This window comes from Pagrus major, chromosome 11 (assembly GCF_040436345.1).
Source record: "Pagrus major chromosome 11, Pma_NU_1.0".
NCBI lineage: Eukaryota > Metazoa > Chordata > Actinopteri > Spariformes > Sparidae > Pagrus > Pagrus major.
The window spans coordinates 5,182,151-5,200,901 of NC_133225.1; the positions used below are offsets into that span (position 1 = coordinate 5,182,151).

Below are 18,751 nucleotides of genomic sequence, written 5' to 3' on the forward strand. Positions count from 1 at the left end.
ACCCAGCGCATACGCACGACTGTCTGAAGGGAGGATCCCGACGCGCGGCTGAATGGGACGGTGGCAAGAGCATCACGTCAGATATTCACGCTTGCGTGTGACAGCGGCGGCGAGTTGTTTCCAGCAGGAGACGGTGCTGTTGACTATACATGGCAAGTCCGAAATCGAGCAATACGCCGCTGGATGCAGAGCTTTCACACGGATTTCTGCACAGCTGAGAGGCGGAGTGACACAGAGAGGAGAGCCAGAAAATCACTGCAGAGCAGCGAGGCTTCACGCAGCCATGGCAACAGCACTGTATCTGAAAGACAAGCGTGCACGTGCTCGGAATGATTCAAATATTATGGATCGATATTAACTGGGGAGGTGGCTACCACTGACAACACTGAGGTCATGTCCTCGGGTCTGTTGATATCTCTATACATACATATAAAACATATTATATGTATGTATTTAGTAACACTGTATAGTATCTATCATATCATTTAATTAACGATTAAAATGGTAATTTCATAGTTATTTCACTCATAACAAGCAGTGAAATGCGTTATAAACTATTTATTACTAATTATTTATTGGAAAGTTGCAGTTGATGTTCATAACACTGTAAATGGTTAATAAATACTGTGTAGTTCATCTATAAACATTGTTTGGATGATGTTTTTAACCTTTATAATTGCTCAATAAATGTTTTAGGAACCATTTCATTGTTTCTCAACAGTGAGATTGTTGAACTAAATCTACTTGACTGTACATTTTCCATTAATTAATTGGCCATGTTGTTACTTATCTTCTTCTGTCAGAATTTGAGTCCAGTTTTCATCTGTTTGCTGGCACTGATATTATTTCCTAAACGATTACCGGTCCTGTCAAAATGCAGAGAAGTGCACAGATTTATACCGTAGTCTTCAAAATGTTGATGGTAGTTCTTGGTGCTGCATCGAAGGCAACTATGATACAGCACTTTGAATATGTTCTCTATGGATGGGTGGAGGTGGGGGTCAGTATTTCTAAAATCCTGGCTACGGCCCTGGGTGTGACGCATTCATATTTTAATCAGCTGTAATGCGGTCACAGGTGTGCTGCAGGTCAATTATTGTGTCAGTAAACACAACCCCAGACAAGAGAACACACATAATAAGCAGGTTAACAACTTCAGATTAGCCTAATCCCTCACGTGACTGCATATGTCACAGATTGTACTCTACAGGAAGCACAAAGATGATAAAATAAAGAGGGGGAAAAACCCTGAAATCATTAATAAATAACACAGTCACCTAAATTATTAAAATTCTCTTCACATACATTTATCAGTTCAGTCTCCCACCCCTCCCCAAGCAACATTTGTGTTAAAGTTTTTACTGTCTTTAACACTCCACTTTAACTATTGAACAAACATTAATAAATAATTGTTTATGTATTCTCATATGGTCGCTTAAAAAATAATGTTGAATTTGAAAAGAAACGGTATTCGATAAACATTGAAGAAATAATATTAAGCACTCAGTAATCCATTACCTCTCGACCAGAGGGATTTCCCACAACCTGGCATATTGAATTTTGTTTTTATTAAAGCTGCTTTCTTATTAAAATAATTGTTAAATAGCTCATTATTTCAATAGTAATCACTGTTACGGAGTGTTTGGTCAGTAAACCATGTCTATCCTCCTCCCACTCACCCAATAAAAGAGAAAAGATAAGAAAGTCCTCCACAGGGCTCTCCAACAATTGTGTTGCCAGATTGGCTTGATGTTTTTCAGCCCACTGATTTCTCAAAACCTGCGTTCTGTAATAAACACTACAAATCAATTTGTCATCAATTAGCAACCATATTTATCACTCATCATAATCTTTGAATATGACATCGGAAAAATGTGTATCAGATGGGTTAGTATATTAATAAGTGGATGTAGTGATGAGCTGGGGCAGATTGCTTAGTGAAAATAGTTTTATTTTGAGTAAAAAAAAAAAGAAAAAAAATTATTTATTCGAGCATATACAACTGTAACATACAGAATATGTTGATAATCTCCAAAAACAACTTTGGAACAGCCAGAACTGTATGAACAACAAAGTGCAGTGCGTGTACAGTTAACACAGTGTATGGCATTTTTCAAGTAGTCAAGCAAGTATAAGGAAGTGAGATTATTCAACTCCTTATCATGGTGGACACTTTGGCAAGGATCTACCAATCTTTGTTCAAAATTTACTTCTGTGCAAGAATTTTTTTTTTTTAAAGAAAGAATGTCGTACGTGCATGTTACATATTCAAAGAAGTCAGTATTTTGTTTACATAGTATATTTTTGAGTGAGGATAAAAATGAAACATGGTGGCAAAAGGGTTCATCAAACAGGATAACTTAACAAAAGAACAAAACAACACTGCACAATTCAGCAAACGAGACAACAAGGTGGGGTTTTAACTACAGTGTATGGATGTGTTAATTAGCTTGTCATACTGCCGTCAAGGCTCAGAGGACTCATCCATATGTGAAAGAAATAATACAAACAAACAAACAAACAGAAAAGCATGCCAAATGATGTGATACAGGTTTGAATTTCGACAGTGCCTCACCCCGATCACCACATATTCAATAGTGCGTCAGTGTAGACATTTAACAACCATTTCAAATACAAGTTAAGGACAAGGCCCATTAATTATTAATGTGTGTTTTTTTCCCCCACAATTAACATTTTATTTTTTAATTCTCAGGAACATACATCAGGTTGACGTGAAGTTGTCTTCTGTGCCCAGGAAAGAACGAACAGCTCAGTTACTCTCTGAGATGACACACAAGTCTTGAACGAAGGGCTTTTTTCCCAAATTAATCCCAGTTGCTTTTTAGTCCAGGTTAAGCTCAAATGTAGTCATGATGTCCCGCTGCATAGTCATGTCAATACCAGACATCTATAAAGAGAAAATAAACCACAGAACAGTTGTTAAAAGGCCATTTCACCAATACGAGAACAATAAAACACTAAAACTCGGATGAAGGAACTCACAGCCTCTCGCCTGCGACGTTCTTGCTCCTTTCTGCGAGCCATCTCTCTTTCCTTGTCCACCGAGGACTGTGTGGTGACAGCTTGTATTTCTGTGGGAGACTCGGGCGTTTGCTGCTCAACATCTTCACGAGATTCTGAGGTAGTGTCTTTGCAAATGCTCTCTGGTGAAGCAGGTTCTTCTTTAAAAGCTTGTGGGTTTGTTTCTGCTTTACATGGACCCGGTAAGCTAGAAGGAGAATGTCCTTTTAATTAGAAGCTGCTCTCTTTAAATCAAAAACTGGGATTTGGACACTAAATTAAGCTGAGACAATGTAGTCTTGGCATATTTTAAACCTCGTCTTTGGGCAGTAATTTTAGTTTAGAAAATTAAATAAATACAATTTTGAAGCAAATCTAATACATTTGCTGAATACCTGCTCTTTTCAGGAGCCTCCCTCTCCTTGTTTCCTTCCTCCTGCTTCTTCTTCAGTGCTTTTTCACGTTCTTCCTTTTCTATGGCCGCCTTACGGAACTGCTGGAAGCTTTCTTTTGAGGACTTGATTGCAGTTGGAGTGACTGACTGTCTCACCAGTTTCGCCCAAGACTCAGCATTTTTCAGAACAAGGTCCTAAACAAGAAAAATGTCCAATGTTTATCTGCAATAAATTTCAAGTGTGGTGAGAGTAAACAAGTATGTGACTAGACTAATGTCACTGTAGTTTTTCATTTTAAATTCTCCGTTTAAACTTAATCATCTGTGGTGCAACCCACCCTCTGCAGAAGCTGCAGAATTAGTCTTCAACAAGTCAGGAAAAGACCATAAAAATGATTGATATTAGTTAACCCAATTAAAGAATGCCAACCTTTTTGGGAATGTGGGATTTTTCCTCTTCAGCTGATTTACTTGCTGGGTTGGTGTAAGGAACCTTAGTCACCTGACTGTCAGGAAAATCCTCAGGGTATCTGAAATCTGGCATAATCACCTCAAACATAAGTGTTCTGCTAAAGTAAAAGTAATAATAAAAAAAAAAAAAAAAAAATAGTATCGTCAAATTAAGGGTCTTCTATTGACTTACTTGTCTCATCGTTGGATTGCCATGGGCTTTCTCTCAGAGGGGACAGCACTGGTCCCTGCTGAAAGGTGAGATTTAGTTTTAAAATTTAAAATCTCCTTCATGCTTAATGGGAATCTCTGATATTTTTAAACCTGGGCCTTCTATTTACATGTTTTGGTGTGTAAATGATTCATACTCACCAAGTTTTGGAATCAGACCAGCAGATCGTATGAGCTGGCAGCCACGACATGGCAGCAACGTACTGGGGTAAACTCCAACCATGTGTCCGCTAGAAGTGCTTGTTTTTGCCACTGACAAGCCGAGTTTGTATCAGTGTCTGACAAATTATGAAATGATTTCTACAGAGAAAGATCTGTTTTGTAACCAGAAACCAACGTGTCACTTAAGGAGAAGTCTCGCTCTAAAATCTTACAAGTTGAGTTGTTGCAGGAGTTGGAGAAATGTGTTCAGTGTTTACCTGGAGGAAGTGCCAGCAAGAATTTATTTCCAAAGTCATGGCTGAGTATTTAACTGATTTTGACAATCTAGATGAGGCAACACCTAGAACAACCCACCTTGTGAGATTTCAGAGCGAGACTTCTCCTCGAATGACACTCCTGTTTCTGGTTACACATACACCTGTTTTCTGGCCGTGTCACGACTGCCAGCTGAGGCAATCTGCTAGACCGATTCCAAAACCTTTGGTGAGTGTAAATATAGGACCCAGGCTTGAAAAAAAAAAACAGAAAGCTGCTTTAACAGCAATGAAGCCAGCATTTAAAAGTACTGTACACTATGATTGTCATATGCTACACATTAAAATATTCCAGATATTATAGTTGTGCATATAACATGGCACAGTATAGGAAAATGTCACTATAGGTCATGTTGCTTTTGGATCTTTCCCATTGCAATTCTGATGGACCTTGAATACTTTTTTTCTGCTGCTGGGCCTACTGCTGCACGAAGTAGACACCTCTGGCAGTTTGTAATCGTAGTGTCCGTCGATGAACTATTGATTTTTCAAAAAGGAAGACTACGGTGCGGGCGGTGGGCAAGTAATGTAATCGGTGTAAGCTGGACCGCAGTGTAAATAAGTTATTTATAAGGAAAAAAGATTTGCACTGTTAAAAATTAATGTACCTAAATTACTTCTGTCTGCATTTTCTTTTGTTAAATGTGAAGACAATATGAGCAAAAGTGCTGCCAGGTGTCTGGCAAGAAAGAAAGTACAAATGTAGTTTAGTGCAGGGTTTCAATAAGTTATATAAGAGTAGGGAAAAAAGATATGCACTGTTAAAAACTAATCATATAAAAATATATACAAACTGCTGTTTGCATTTTTCTATTATGTTAACAATGTAAAGTAAAATGAAAAGTCAATTTTCTAAAATATGTCACTTTCTTGTATTACTTGAAGGCTGAAGTGGCCTTCCTGCGAGATGACAATACCAGCAGTGGCCCCAAGCTAATTTGAGTTTAAGACCTCTGATTCAGACCATTAAATTCGTATGTGCAGCTTTTGTGCTCACCTTTACTTAATACAAGCAAACTGTGTTGCACTACTGTAAAACAATGAAATAATGGGCTGATGCCATTTTTTGTTGCTCTCTGAGTACAGCCATGGAGCAAAGTCATCTATAAATGCAACTTGCTTGAACACGATTTAACATGCAGACAACAGCTACCACAATATGTTGATTTTAAGTTAAATCACACTGCAAAATGACACAATAGGTCAGAAGTAAGGCAAAATATTTCAAAATCAATAAAATCTTCACCACTGAATACACTGACCTGTGTGATCTTATTGATACACAGGTCATTTCAAAAGATAAAATTCAGAGCTGACAGAAGCGTTAAAATCATTCACAAGTCAATTGTGTCAGTACGGCCGACAGTGTTTGTGCAGTGTTGCTGTTTCATTAGAAGTACCTCAAATCTGGCGGCAGCCCAGTCCATCACAACTCCTGGAGATGCCATCGGGGACAAAAGGGCAGACAAATCTGTCAAACAGGAGATGGCAGATATTGATCTTTAAAAACACCTCATAGCTGAACGTCAAACATAAAACCAGGAGCAACTGACCAATCCTGTACTTTCCTGCTCAGCCCAATAACAACTGAGACTCAGTAAGTTTCAACTTCCTGAACTTGTTTCTGAAGGACGCTTAGCATATGGGACAACTGAAGAGGAACAGGCAGCCTGAGGTGAACAGGCGGTGATAGAGGAAGATTCATGTGGATATTAATGTGCTATTCATGATGTGGAACCACTGGCAGTGAAGGAGGAACAAGGAATCTCAATGACAGGTATGTGTTAAGAAGCTGACAAAGGTGGTCTGTAAGTACAGGGTTTCTAGGAGGTATCGCTGCTGGTTTGGCACTCAGTCTCAGATTGCTGAAAGGGAATGCTACAAAAGGCTGGGAAAGAATGAGGGGTTAATGCAGAATAACAACAGCAAAAAAAGTTATTTGAAGGACAAAGAGGGTGGCGGTACCTGGAGGTAATAAAGTCAGCTCCTTACTGGTCTGGTCAGCATTATGGTGTGTTGGGTGGCCTTTGGTTTCTGCTACCAAGGACTGCACAGCAAGAAGAGGCTGACATGTCTTGACTGAGGCTTTTGGCAAGTCTTTAGTGTCCGATATCTGCTTACCACAGGCAGCACGAGTTACCTTTGACTTAAGAAGAGATCACATTCTTACTTACATCTTGTAACCAGCAAGGCTGTCATACCACAAATCTCTTGATTACAGCAGGCAAATAATGAATGTATTTACCTTCTTAAGCTTTTGGCAAGAGTCTTTACTTTTCTGCCTCTTTGTTTTTGGCACTGAAAGACATGCACATGAGTAGATCACAGATCTACAGAGGCAGGCATCAGACTCTTTCTCTCGAAAAAATGTTAATGCAAAACATTTCACAATGTTTCTCTTGATTGATATCGAAAAGCATATGAATAACACAATCTTATACATTTAATCATTTTATTTATTAGAGAAAAAATTTAAGTTCAGAATTTTAATATTTACTATGTTAATGAGGTAATAATACAAACTCAGAAATATTTATTTTTCCGTAACGGAATAAAAAAGCTGTTCTCAGGAGGTCCCCATATATATATATATATATATATATATATATATATATATATATATATATATATATATATATATATACACATACATACACACACACACATTTTTTTTTTTTACTTTCACTCACCTGCTGTTTACACACACCCACACTATTTATATAATTATGCGAGTGTTATACATTAAAGACACACAATGTTAGAAATGAACTTCTATGTGCATTTCAATGACTTTATATGTAAAACATACAACGGCCTTGTTGTGAAATGCAAATACCAGCCTTGGTAAATTGCAAGAAATGCCACTAGGTGTTTATAACTTTCAAACATCCCTCCTGTTCGCATTGACCAAAGAGATCCCTAATTTGTATATATGCAGTGTTGTCTTGCTGAGCTGCAGTTGAGGGATAGCAACACAACTTAACTTCAGCTAATTTATCAAAACAGTAGGACTGCAGATTTTGTCAAACATCACTTAGATTGGAAGCACATGAGGAGGGACTTCTCTTGAATGTTCACGAGGGCAGGTAAGCATTGCTGTAAGACTGATTTGAAAAATGTGAACATAATCTTTGATAGAAGCTAAAAATCTTGTTTTTTTTACCTCCAGTGGGTTATTTTTTCAACGTGCTGTAGTGTACAAGTGTTCTCCAGAATTTGTCAGTACATTGTGATATGACCAGGGTGCAAAATGACCTCTATTGTCTACTTGCTAAATGGCTAGTGAAGGATTTTATTTTACCAGCCACTCAATAGATATTCATTTTTTAGGGGCCCTTGCATATTTTACTAGCAGTTGGCTGGTGGCTGATGCTAATTATGAGCCCAGAATACAACTGTGGGGTGTGGTTACAGGAAACAAAGCACGCTTCTCACCCACTGGTGATTCTGAGTGATGCCTGAGGTGCAATAAACATTCAGCCACAGAGGGCGATGAAACTCTGCTTTTCAGCACGATATGTATTCAGTCTTTAGGTTTTCCTTGACTTACTGATGCCATTAAAGAGAAAAATTTAACTTAACTAACGTAATTTTTTTTTAACCACCATAGTCTCAGATGTCATTAGGACAGACATGTGCACCTCTTCCATAATGACAGATTATTGAAAGTGTGTGTGAGAATTAAAAACAAAGAGAAAACACCTTGTGAATGTGCAAAAATATAAAACAATTTAATATTTGGCGTCAACCGAGAGAAATAGGGTTTGTAATATAGTAGTAAGTCACCCTGGTGAATTGTGCCTATGACTTATCTCTTTATTTTATAAAAGGAGCGAAAGGGTAGGGTATAACAAGGGTAGGTGAGGGCAGAGGGCTGAGGGGCAGAGCAGCTAACCTGATTCAGAGTCACTGCTATCAGAAGTGCTAGAATCACTACTGCTGTCGGAGCTGGATGACGAGCTGCTGCTGCTGCTGCTGCTGCTTTCGCTTAGGCATGAAGGGAAGCTGAAGTCAGGAGACGTAATGACTTTAGCTGTTTACAAGAAAAAAAGTGTAATTTTACATCTCACATGTGAAAGCATAACTCCAACGATTGCATTGTTAAATTCAGTTCATACCTTCTGGCTTTTTTTTCTTGATCAGGTTCTGCTCTTTACTGGCAACCTGAGATTTACCAGCATCCTTAGGTTTCCCAGTCTTCATTCCTTCTGTGGGCTTCACCTGCTTCTTTTCTGCAGGACAGAAGAGATAGTAACCCTCCATTCTCATTGCAAATTAAGCTACAACAAGTGCTGAAGTTACAGTTTAATCTGACTCTGAAAAAAAATGCACTGGACTCACTGCTAACGTTCTTGTTGCACTTCTTCAGACATGCTGCAACAAACCTCTGCAGCGCTCTCACTGTGGAAGGCTTAAGCATTTCAAAGTCAACCTCAATCTCCTCTAGAGTGGAGCCCCGCAGACAGGACTCCCTGGCATGGATGATGTTCACCAACTTGCCCAATTTGTCGCCAGGCAACTTGTTGATGTCCAATTTCAACTGCTTCTTCTCCTGGTAAGTCACTGGTATTGATGCACCCTCATCCTGACATTTTAAAGGTCTGTTGCCATGCCTAGACATACATGCAAAACATACAGTTTTTAGAATAAAGCATATAAATATAATAGCTATAAAATATAAACCATATTAAAAGAACAAGTAGGGTCACTTACAAAGCAGAACTCTTGCTGTTGGATATTTTTTCCACAATAGATTTGTATTTTGAAGATTTGTGCTTTAGTCTAGAAATACGCTTTTCTTTGGATCTTTTCTCCCTTTTCAGCTTGTCTTTCTTCTTTGGTTTCATCAGGGGCTCTTGCGTAAGCTTCTTCAACTGATCCGTGACAGATATCAACTGAGAAGCCAGCCATTAATGAGAAAATTAAGTAAAATGCACTGAAGTGAGTAATTCTCAAAAGCCATTTTGCAAGGTTACTGGCATGTGTATACCAACCCGCTCCTTTAGATCCGCAAGCTGCGTGGCCACCACCTCTGATGTACCCTCTGCCTCTGAGGAGCTCTCACTTTCAGAACTTACTGAGGTCAACAGATTCCCAATTTTCTCTCCTTTTACCTTGTCAACCCGCTGATGAGGTACGGAACAATGCTCTGCTTCCTGGGGAACCTTCAGATATCGGGCCTCAAAAACTTCCTGTCGACACAAACGCAAATGGATATTAACGCTATGGAGCAATTTTTTAAGAGCTGGTCTCAATTTTTTTGGACCCTTACAGACTACAGACTTCTAAATGATCAAGGATTTGATATTATTTAGGGCATTGTGACTGCTGCAAAGGTAGGGAGTCACCACCTTTTACCATCTCTTTTGCTTAAAACGCTCGCAAGTTTGAATGAATTATTCTTCGGTTCTTATGGTGGCTTTTAAATAAACTGAAAGATTGAATTGTGGAGAATCTAACAGATCAAACCAAGTATAGCATCACCATTATTCTAAATCATTTATATGTCATTATGAGCCGCTTTGAACAAGCTTAAAAGGGTTGCCACTGATGCAGTTGATGGGGCTGAAAAAACGTCATAACACTTGACAAAACATTTTGGGTGGTAACATGTTACTAGACATATTTACTGTAGTAATATTACAGCAAATACCATTAAAACGTGTTATGTAGACGTTACCTTTAATTACTGCTATACTTATTTGTTGAATTTAAAATATATATATATATATATAAAATATAAAAAAATAATAATTTACCTGCAGTTTTCTTGCCATGTAGACCACCTCATGCGCAGGTGGATTGTATTTGTAACAGTTGGAGAACATCAGTCGGACATCAGCAGCAAATTCCTTTGCAGTTTCATACTCTCGTTGATCCATTTTTTTCTGAGGAAATAACACATTGTCAGGGAAACTGATATGTTACACACTCCAATAAATCAACAGCATCTTAATCATCTTACCCTGATGGTGCTCAGGTCCATAGGCTGCTTGACGATGTTGTGGTAGTCGTGCAAGCCCAGTGCAACCGCATCAACGGGGGCGTAAAAGGGCCAGGCATATGGATAGTGTCTCTTTGAGAGCATTTCCTTCAGAATATCATTGCAGTACCGGAGCTGCTTAGACAGTTTGACCTTCTTGCCCTCAAAGGTCGGCAAGTCTTTCTTAGGAGGTTTAATTGGCCTTCCGCCGCCTCTCCTAGAGAATACTGTACAAGGTGCTGAATGATCCTCAGCCTGGGGTACCTCACCGCCGGTGATCACTGAGGTGGTGAAGGATGTAGAGTCTGCTTTCCTCTTGAAACCTTTTTTAATCTGAAAAATTAGAAAAAGATTTAACGTAAACAATAAATTACAATATGACCTAAAATCAGACAACAGAAGTGGAACAAGCAATTTTCAATTTTGCATTTTGGCATTAAAAAGTTTGGTTAAAGGCTGAAAACAGGCTATGGAATCTGCAATGTATTTTAACATTAGTATTCGTTCACAATGATGCAAGTTTGTGAAACACCTCAACTCATGTTATGCAATGGAGAAAGTCTGTCTAACATGAGAAAGCATAAACTCTATGATACCCAATCATGGTAACAATCAGGCTAAAAAGACAGACAACCTCTTCTCTACATATTTTCTCACTTTTACTTTCAAGGTTTAAAGTCAGCATGTTTACTGTGTAAGTTGCTCGTGAACTCAAAGTACTTACTGTGGCATCAATTTGTGCTGAGAGCTGGATGGGCTGGATGAACTGAGGCACATCAGGAGGAATGACTGTCACTGTCTGCTGGAGAACAACTTCTGACACAAGGGATCTCTGCTTTATTGCACCTGCATGGCAGGAGGTCAAGTGAATTGTCAAATACATCTGCAGATAGAAAAAAATCTGACGTACTTCAATGAATCAAAAAAATAAATATGCAACAACATCTTGGGCAAGTTACCGGCAATCATCTTTCTCCCTTTCACTGGTTCCTTTGCAGTGATTGATGTAACCTCAAACTCTTCCTTAGGCATTTGGGACACTTTCTGCAGAAAAAGCTTCTCCAGAGTCTGGGCCATAAAAACAATGTCGTCTCCAGGCTGTGGAAAGGAAATGTATACAAGTATATTAAAGGAAGGTAAAAGCACTCGATGTAGCATGCACTCTTATAGTGACCCAGTTTCAACAATAGAAAATATTTTAAGAGAACCTTTAGCACTGTAATAGCTTAAGGAATGCTGGTTGGTTGAATGTGAATTATCTCATTACAGTAAGACATTACATACATTACATTATAACATTGTTACAGTTTGCAGACCTACTTCTGCATTACAAAACTTCCTCCTGGCTATTTTTCTATAGTATGTCCATAATACAGTATCTGTGTGGGCAGACTGAAATGCACTTTGTAGTTGTATGTACTACAGTTGGTGTGTTACAAACTGTATTCTCTTACCCGATTGTACACATAGCAGTTGGTGAACATGGTGTTGAAGTCTTGTATACAATCAAGTGCTTGCCAGTAATATTGGTTTTGCAGACGCTTGTTAATAGTGCCAAGATCCATGGGATTTGTAATAATTGTATAATAATCCTGAAAGACAACAAAGAGACTGGCATGAATGCACCAGATCAAAAGTTTGATGGCATGATGGCATCTCAACATTTTACAGTTTTGCTCTGATACCACAATTACAATTTTGTTACTCACTGGGAGACGCAGATCCACTGCATCAACTGGCTGGCGAAAGGGCCACGAGAACTGATGCCTCCATAAAGCTTTGATCACCACCTTCTCCAGATACTGTAGCTGATTGGTTACACGTCCAGGCTTCTTGTGATTTATGACCTCAGGCGGAGGGGGGTTTCCACTCACAGTGGGACACACCTTCACATCAGACATCGTGCTGTCCAAACGCCATGAAGAGGGAAAGTGCAGGTAGTGTTCTTTACTGCAACTTGGTTCTCATCACACGTTTTCCTAAACAAGGAGTGAAGAGTAGTTTCCAGTGCTTCAGTAAAAATGTTAATTGGGATGACATTTTGAAAAATATAAAGAAAAGAATTCAGTCACAGTTTCTCCTCAGTCCCACATGAAACCTATTCTGACTTTATGCCTTACAAGCAGGGCTGAACAATTAATCCAAATGTTATCGTAATTGCAATATGGCAAAGTCCAATATCCAAATCGCAGGAGCTGCAATTTTCTTTTTTTTTTTAAGGATGTAAAATGAGTCATATTTCACCATAAATGAAGCATTGTGGTGCTACAAAGAAACTCAGCCTACAAATTACAAATCTCCAGATATAAGGGAACATGCTTGTTTGGTACAGACTCCCACTAAAATTGTGACTCATATCGCAATCACAGTATCTGTTAAATAATCATAGTATGATTTACTGTGCAGAGTTCTGCCCTACTTGCAAGACATCCTAAAACCTGGTGCCTACAATACCCACAAGTGCCAACAGTAAGGTCTAGCACTGGGTTATGCTGGTAGTGACAAATGTAGCTTCTAGCTTTTAGGTAGTAAAAGCTGTAAATTGGAGGAAATTGGATTGTGGGTGGGGACTACAGTGAAGGGAAGTCAGAAAATTGTTGGTTTTGGTCTCTTCATGTTATCTTTTAATAGTTGGAAGTTAAAGATGAACAGTCTCCACTTCAATATAGTTTTAAGTTTGAAATTAAAAAGTCAAGCCTCCATCCTAAAATAGCTATCTATGTCATCTAATGCAAAAATATGTTGATTGAATTAAACTGCAATCATTTATCAGGATTTCAATCAGGTACATCTTTGAGAGCCATCTCTCATAAGACATAAACTAATCATAATCTAGATAAACAAGATAGATCAATGATCAATGATCCTGCAGGTGGGAAATGATTATCTGCACTTGTATCCTGTGTTAAAATGCTCTTCAACAACTGGCCCAGAACACCCACTAGCAGGTTTAAATCTACTTGGAACAAGTCAAAAAAACATGCCAAGAAGTACCAGAAATATCAGCACTCACATCCACCTCACTGCCATGGCATAGGGAGAAAATAGCTTATCGATTACACTAGTATAGTATGACCAATATTGCCTACGGGCTATGAAATCAAAACGTCCCTGCATTAATTATTCATTCAAACGAATATTAGATCATGTGGCAAAAAGGCACTGCACTGCTAAAAGTAATGCAAAATAACAAACAGTGCCCAAAAAGTTCACAAACATCGATTCTCTAATGAATTAAATCTTAACAAGTTATCCCACTGACCAGATGTCTGCACACTTCATTGTAATACCAAAGAGATCCCAGGTCAACATTGACCGTATATTAAAAATGCCAGTCAAATGAATATCTACAGTATAAGAGAGCAGAGAATGCTGGAAAGGAACCTTTCCTGCTAAACATGGCTAATACTGCCACCTGCAGACTGTCTCAGATATTATTCAGCATTTTAGCTCAGGAAAAAGAAATTGACTATTGTACAAACCCTACTCCAAAAAAAGTTGTGATGCTGTGTTATGCATTAATAAAAAACAGAATGTGATAATTTGCTATTCCTTTTTAACATTTACTCTATTGAAAACAGTACAAAGACAATATATTTAAACGTTTTACCTCATCAACTTCACTGTTTGTTGTAAATATATTCTTATTCTGAATATGATTGCAGCAACACATTTCAACCATGTTAGGACAGGGGCAACAAAACACTGGGAGCGTTGTGGAATGATCAAAAACACCTGTTTGGGACATTGCACAGGTAAACATGTTCATTGGTAACGGGTGATAGTATCATGATCGGATATGAAAGGGGCATCCTTGAAAAGGCTAGGATGGCCGGGGTTCACTTTGTGAAAGACATGATTGTATAAAGGATATTACTATATGGGCTCAGGAACAAGTCATATAAACACTGTTGGTAAAAACAGTTTGCAAATGATTGCATTCTGTTTTTATTTATTTTACATTATTTTTTTGGGAATAAGGGTTATACAGTATATCTGTTTTAAGGGCAATGCCCTACTAACAGACAGTATGTCCCATAAACACTCTGTGCTATGTAATTGGGTAATAGAAGGCACAAGCAAGCTGAACTCAAGGTTTGTCTTATTGTGTATCCATGTGAAGTAAGTTCAGAGTAAACCTTCTGAGCCCTTTCAAAAAGCAACTAAACTCTGTATAAATGTTTAATGATGCAAAAAGCCAAGAGGATAGCAAAAAAAAGTGGGGCTATAAAACAGCTCGTTTTATACTGAAGATTGAAGTGACATTCTTACTACTTAAAAAATGATATTTTTCAACGTGCAGGTCAGAAATATTGACACAATTATTCTCATTCAAAACCCAACCCAAATAAATTTACATTGCAAGTTCTGTATCTTATTTCCATTTTTATTTTTTTTAAAAGACGACAAATGGACACAATACTTTCATGCACTCATAAATCCAACGCGTCATATTTTTGTCCGGTTGTTGGGTGCAAAGTGAATTTCAAGTAGCATATGACCCACTCTTAAATGACTAAATGATGAGCTCCTCAGTCTCCTACATCCTGCTGTCACAATAACCTGGTACTGGGTTTGTCAGTCAGTTGAAAGGAGTAGGGGTCATATGGTATCTGGTATTTATATGTTAACAATTATATCAAACAGAAAGTATTATTCTGACATTATTGAACAATGTACAGCTGAAACATTTCTCAAGTAATTGATTGACAGAAAAGAACGTACTTAAAAATGAGTGTTAGTAGTGTTTATGAATTATGATAGTCGTTTACCAAGTAAAATCGCCACTGGTTACTATTTTCTGCTTCTATGCATTTTATAGTCACTGTAAGAAAAACATCCACGTTATCCGACTTTGGTCAGGGAGGCAATTTCCATTATTCTGGGGACTCACAACAACAACAACTGTGAAGGGAATATAGTCTATATAAATAGGTTAACTGAAAACAATTGATAGATAATGGATAATGCAAGTAATCACTTGTTGCACAGTTTAAAAGTTAAACTAAACAATGTTAAGATGTAACAGTAACATCCCATAGAATGCAAAGGGCTGTTTGTGTCCTGACAGACACATCTATCAGGACAGATCCAGAAAATATCAAAACCACATACAGCTGAGGCCTGGCCCTGCATGTCAACAGAAACCTAATAATCTGGACCAACATTTGAAACCAGGATGAAGGAGGGAAGTGAGAAGACATGAGGCTGTATTTCAATATCCATCTGTTGGTGCCCTCGTAACGTCACAAGCCACATGAAGGTGAACCATCACTTCCCCTGCCTCGAGTTTTAATGCTGCTCTACACACTAATCTAGTCGTTTTGAGATACAGGCTGATTTATCTTAAAGCCAATATCAACTGCAGGCGTGTGTCATTGCTCGTTTACCGTCACGCATGGTTTTGACAGGAGGCATGGCGGCACGCTGCACTGTTGACAGTCCTCGGGCCAACACGTGAAGCCGCCGCCGCCACCACGCCCACCGGTTAGTTTAACAACTTGTGTTAGCGGTTAGCTAACTAGCACACCGCAGAGAGGACGTTGACGTGATAACTGAGAGAGCAAGTTAAGTTATCAGAGCTTCGCTTCTCGATTTCATTTTCTTCAATTTCGTGCGACGAATTAGCCGTCGACGTCAACTGTCAACGGCGGAATGGTAACGAACGCAGTCACATTAGCCGACAGAGGCTATTCTGAAAAATGCCGAACATGCTAATGCCGCCAGGCGACTCTGTACACATTAGCTAGCTTGCTAGCTAACTGGCAAATGGTACTGTAGTTACAAGTCATTTTTTACCTTTCTGTGGTTTTGTTTTGTCTAGCGAAATAAGTCTTACCAGGTGGATTTTGACTCAAGAATCCCTTCATGCAAGCATCTTGTTAGCACAGCTAACGCTAACGTTTAGCTAGCCTCAGTTAGCCGTAAAGATGTGGTCGCGTTACCGTTATGGGCTCCTTGTCAACTGATGTCAGCTTTCGCAAATGATTCACTCGTTTGCGGGAATACACCAGCTTCCGTAACACAAGCTAATGTTTGTAAAAAAAAACATGGCATTTACTAAGCATTACCGGGCTAGCATTACCTTACGAGATATCACGGGGCTCTTGCGTTCAACTCTTGGGTGGCAGACGTCTCTACGGCAACCGCCTCAGATTTATACCCCTGTGCTCGAGCCTCTAGAAGTGATTGGTCAAAACACGACCTACACGTGTTGCTGAGGGCTTTTCTGCGGAGAAACGTGCCAGAAACATTTCTTTTAGGCAAAATATGAAACCTGCGAGTGTGTTACGTTAGCTAGCAATCTGTTTTAAAAAAAAAAAAAGCATTATGTAAAGATTTTTGTTGACTTGTTCCAAACAAAATGGCAACTCCATGTCCCGGACGCTTCCTTGCGGATTATGTATCGATGAGATTCAGCGATTTAATCGGTGAAAAGTCACCAACCTGCTGTAAATAGTGTCAGTTGTTTGAGTGTCTGCGTGTTCAGACAGCCAGTGGCTCTCTGACTGCCACGGGAGGGCTAACGTGTGTGTGTGTGTGTGTGTGGACAGACAGGAACGGAAAAGTGGGTTGTGGGCGGAGTGGTGATTTCACGTGCTGTTCCAGGAGCGGAAAATTTGGTTTAACTGAACACGAAAGTTACCAACCACTCTCTGCGATAAAAAGACAAGAATAACTATAACTGATATGAAGAATCACGACAGTTTGACAAAAGAAAATGTCTTTGTGTACAATGTAAAGAGATCAGATCTTTAAAATACACGGCTGAGTTTGTACTTTACTAAGGTACCTTGAACTAGGCATACGCTCACTTCCTGTGAAATGGAAATCCTGAAAAACTCAGCCAGCTTTTGATTTCTGCACAAATAAAGTAGGATTGTTATTTTATTAACCTCACAGTGGAATACAATCTGAAGGCAAAGTTTAATTTCTCAGTTCTTCATTCATATCTTGAATTAGCATGAATGTACTGAGACCAGCTGAAGTGTATTATAATATATCCCAATATCACAATGTGGATTTGAACCACAGCATTGTTGCTGACCCAGCCCAAGATGACAAGGAACACCAATTATCTATCTTAGCTCATGGGAAATTATAGGTAATTATTAATTCCCAAATCAAGAAAAAAATACTAAGCCACAATACAGTTTTACTCACATTACAAACCTAAATATCAAACATGTTGACCCCTGATGGTGTGGATATACTTACATACTGTTTATGTACTGTATGGCAAAATTGGTATACCAGCTATAAAGAAGAAGACAGCTTTGATGAGCATAAATCCAAATCATATTCTGCAAGAAGAGTCAGTATAATATACATTTAATACTTATTTCCCTTGGCTTTGCTATAAATGAAAACTTAAAATATAATTTCAACACATTTAGGCAAGTAACTGACACCAACATGTGATGTATGTTGGTGTCAATTAGTTGCAGCAGTCTCTAAAATGCTATATTATGTTGCTTTTTTTAGATTATCTTTCATTTTAAAGGTAAGAGGCTGCTGGAATAAAATTATATCCAGCATTAGAGCATGAGTGCCTTACACATTTCCCTGTAACCACAATACAAATAATTCAAACAAACAAGAAAGCATTTCTTGAGGCTTGGAAAACTTTATAAAGCCTCCAATATTTTAGCTCATAAATGAAAGAAATTACAATTTTTGTCCACAAGATGGAGCCATTGGCAAAAATGTGGGGTTTAAACTGTCCTCCAAAAGAGGGAGCTTTAATGGAGGAGGCATGAGGGGATGTTATTGTGGTTTGTGTTGTGAGTGATTTACTGAAATATTTCCAGCTCTCTATAGACAAAAGAAACCCGATTGTGGAGTGACATAATGATATTTGATTTCTGGAAGGAAACAGGAAGTGGGGTGAACTCTGTAATGACAAGTTTAATTTGTTACATGCAAGAAACAACTATCCATTTTTACATGAACATCAAGGGAAATGCTGGAATCAATTTTATTGCCGCCTGAAGATTTGTAAACATGATTCATTTTTATTCAGTCAGTCAGTGATAGCTCCCACAGCTAAACCACAATACTGATGAGATTGCCGCCCTCCTCTGTGTTGTCAACTGCTCTACGCTTCATGCTACAGGTCCATCCACAGTTTCTACAATAGTTCCTGAATATCCTGCAGTCATATTTGGTGTTGTTTTGTAGCAAAACAGTTGAGTG

General features: G+C 38.6%; 1 protein-coding gene across 2 annotated transcripts; it reads right to left on the reverse strand.

The window, feature by feature from the left end:
* Positions 1-2,669: 2,669 nt before the first annotated feature.
* On the reverse strand, positions 2,670-17,040 carry brdt (bromodomain, testis-specific). 2 transcript variants are annotated; one of them, XM_073477295.1, is made up of 21 exons: positions 17,003-17,040; positions 16,641-16,784; positions 12,265-12,534; positions 12,010-12,147; positions 11,515-11,653; positions 11,280-11,401; positions 10,538-10,888; positions 10,332-10,460; positions 9,567-9,764; positions 9,286-9,467; positions 8,914-9,185; positions 8,691-8,804; positions 8,468-8,605; positions 6,818-6,870; positions 6,538-6,718; positions 5,973-6,043; positions 4,059-4,116; positions 3,846-3,952; positions 3,417-3,610; positions 3,004-3,229; positions 2,670-2,908 (listed from the first exon to the last, which is right to left on the reverse strand). In XM_073477295.1, exons 3-21 carry the CDS (start codon positions 12,454-12,456, stop codon positions 2,843-2,845), a joined length of 2,931 nt encoding a protein of 976 aa, XP_073333396.1. In that variant the 5' UTR covers positions 12,457-12,534; positions 16,641-16,784; positions 17,003-17,040; the 3' UTR covers positions 2,670-2,842. The 2 variants fall into 2 exon arrangements, with proteins under 2 accessions (XP_073333396.1, XP_073333395.1); XM_073477294.1 differs by lacking the exon at positions 17,003-17,040 and having other exon boundaries at positions 16,641-16,844.
* Positions 17,041-18,751: the final 1,711 nt, after the last annotated feature.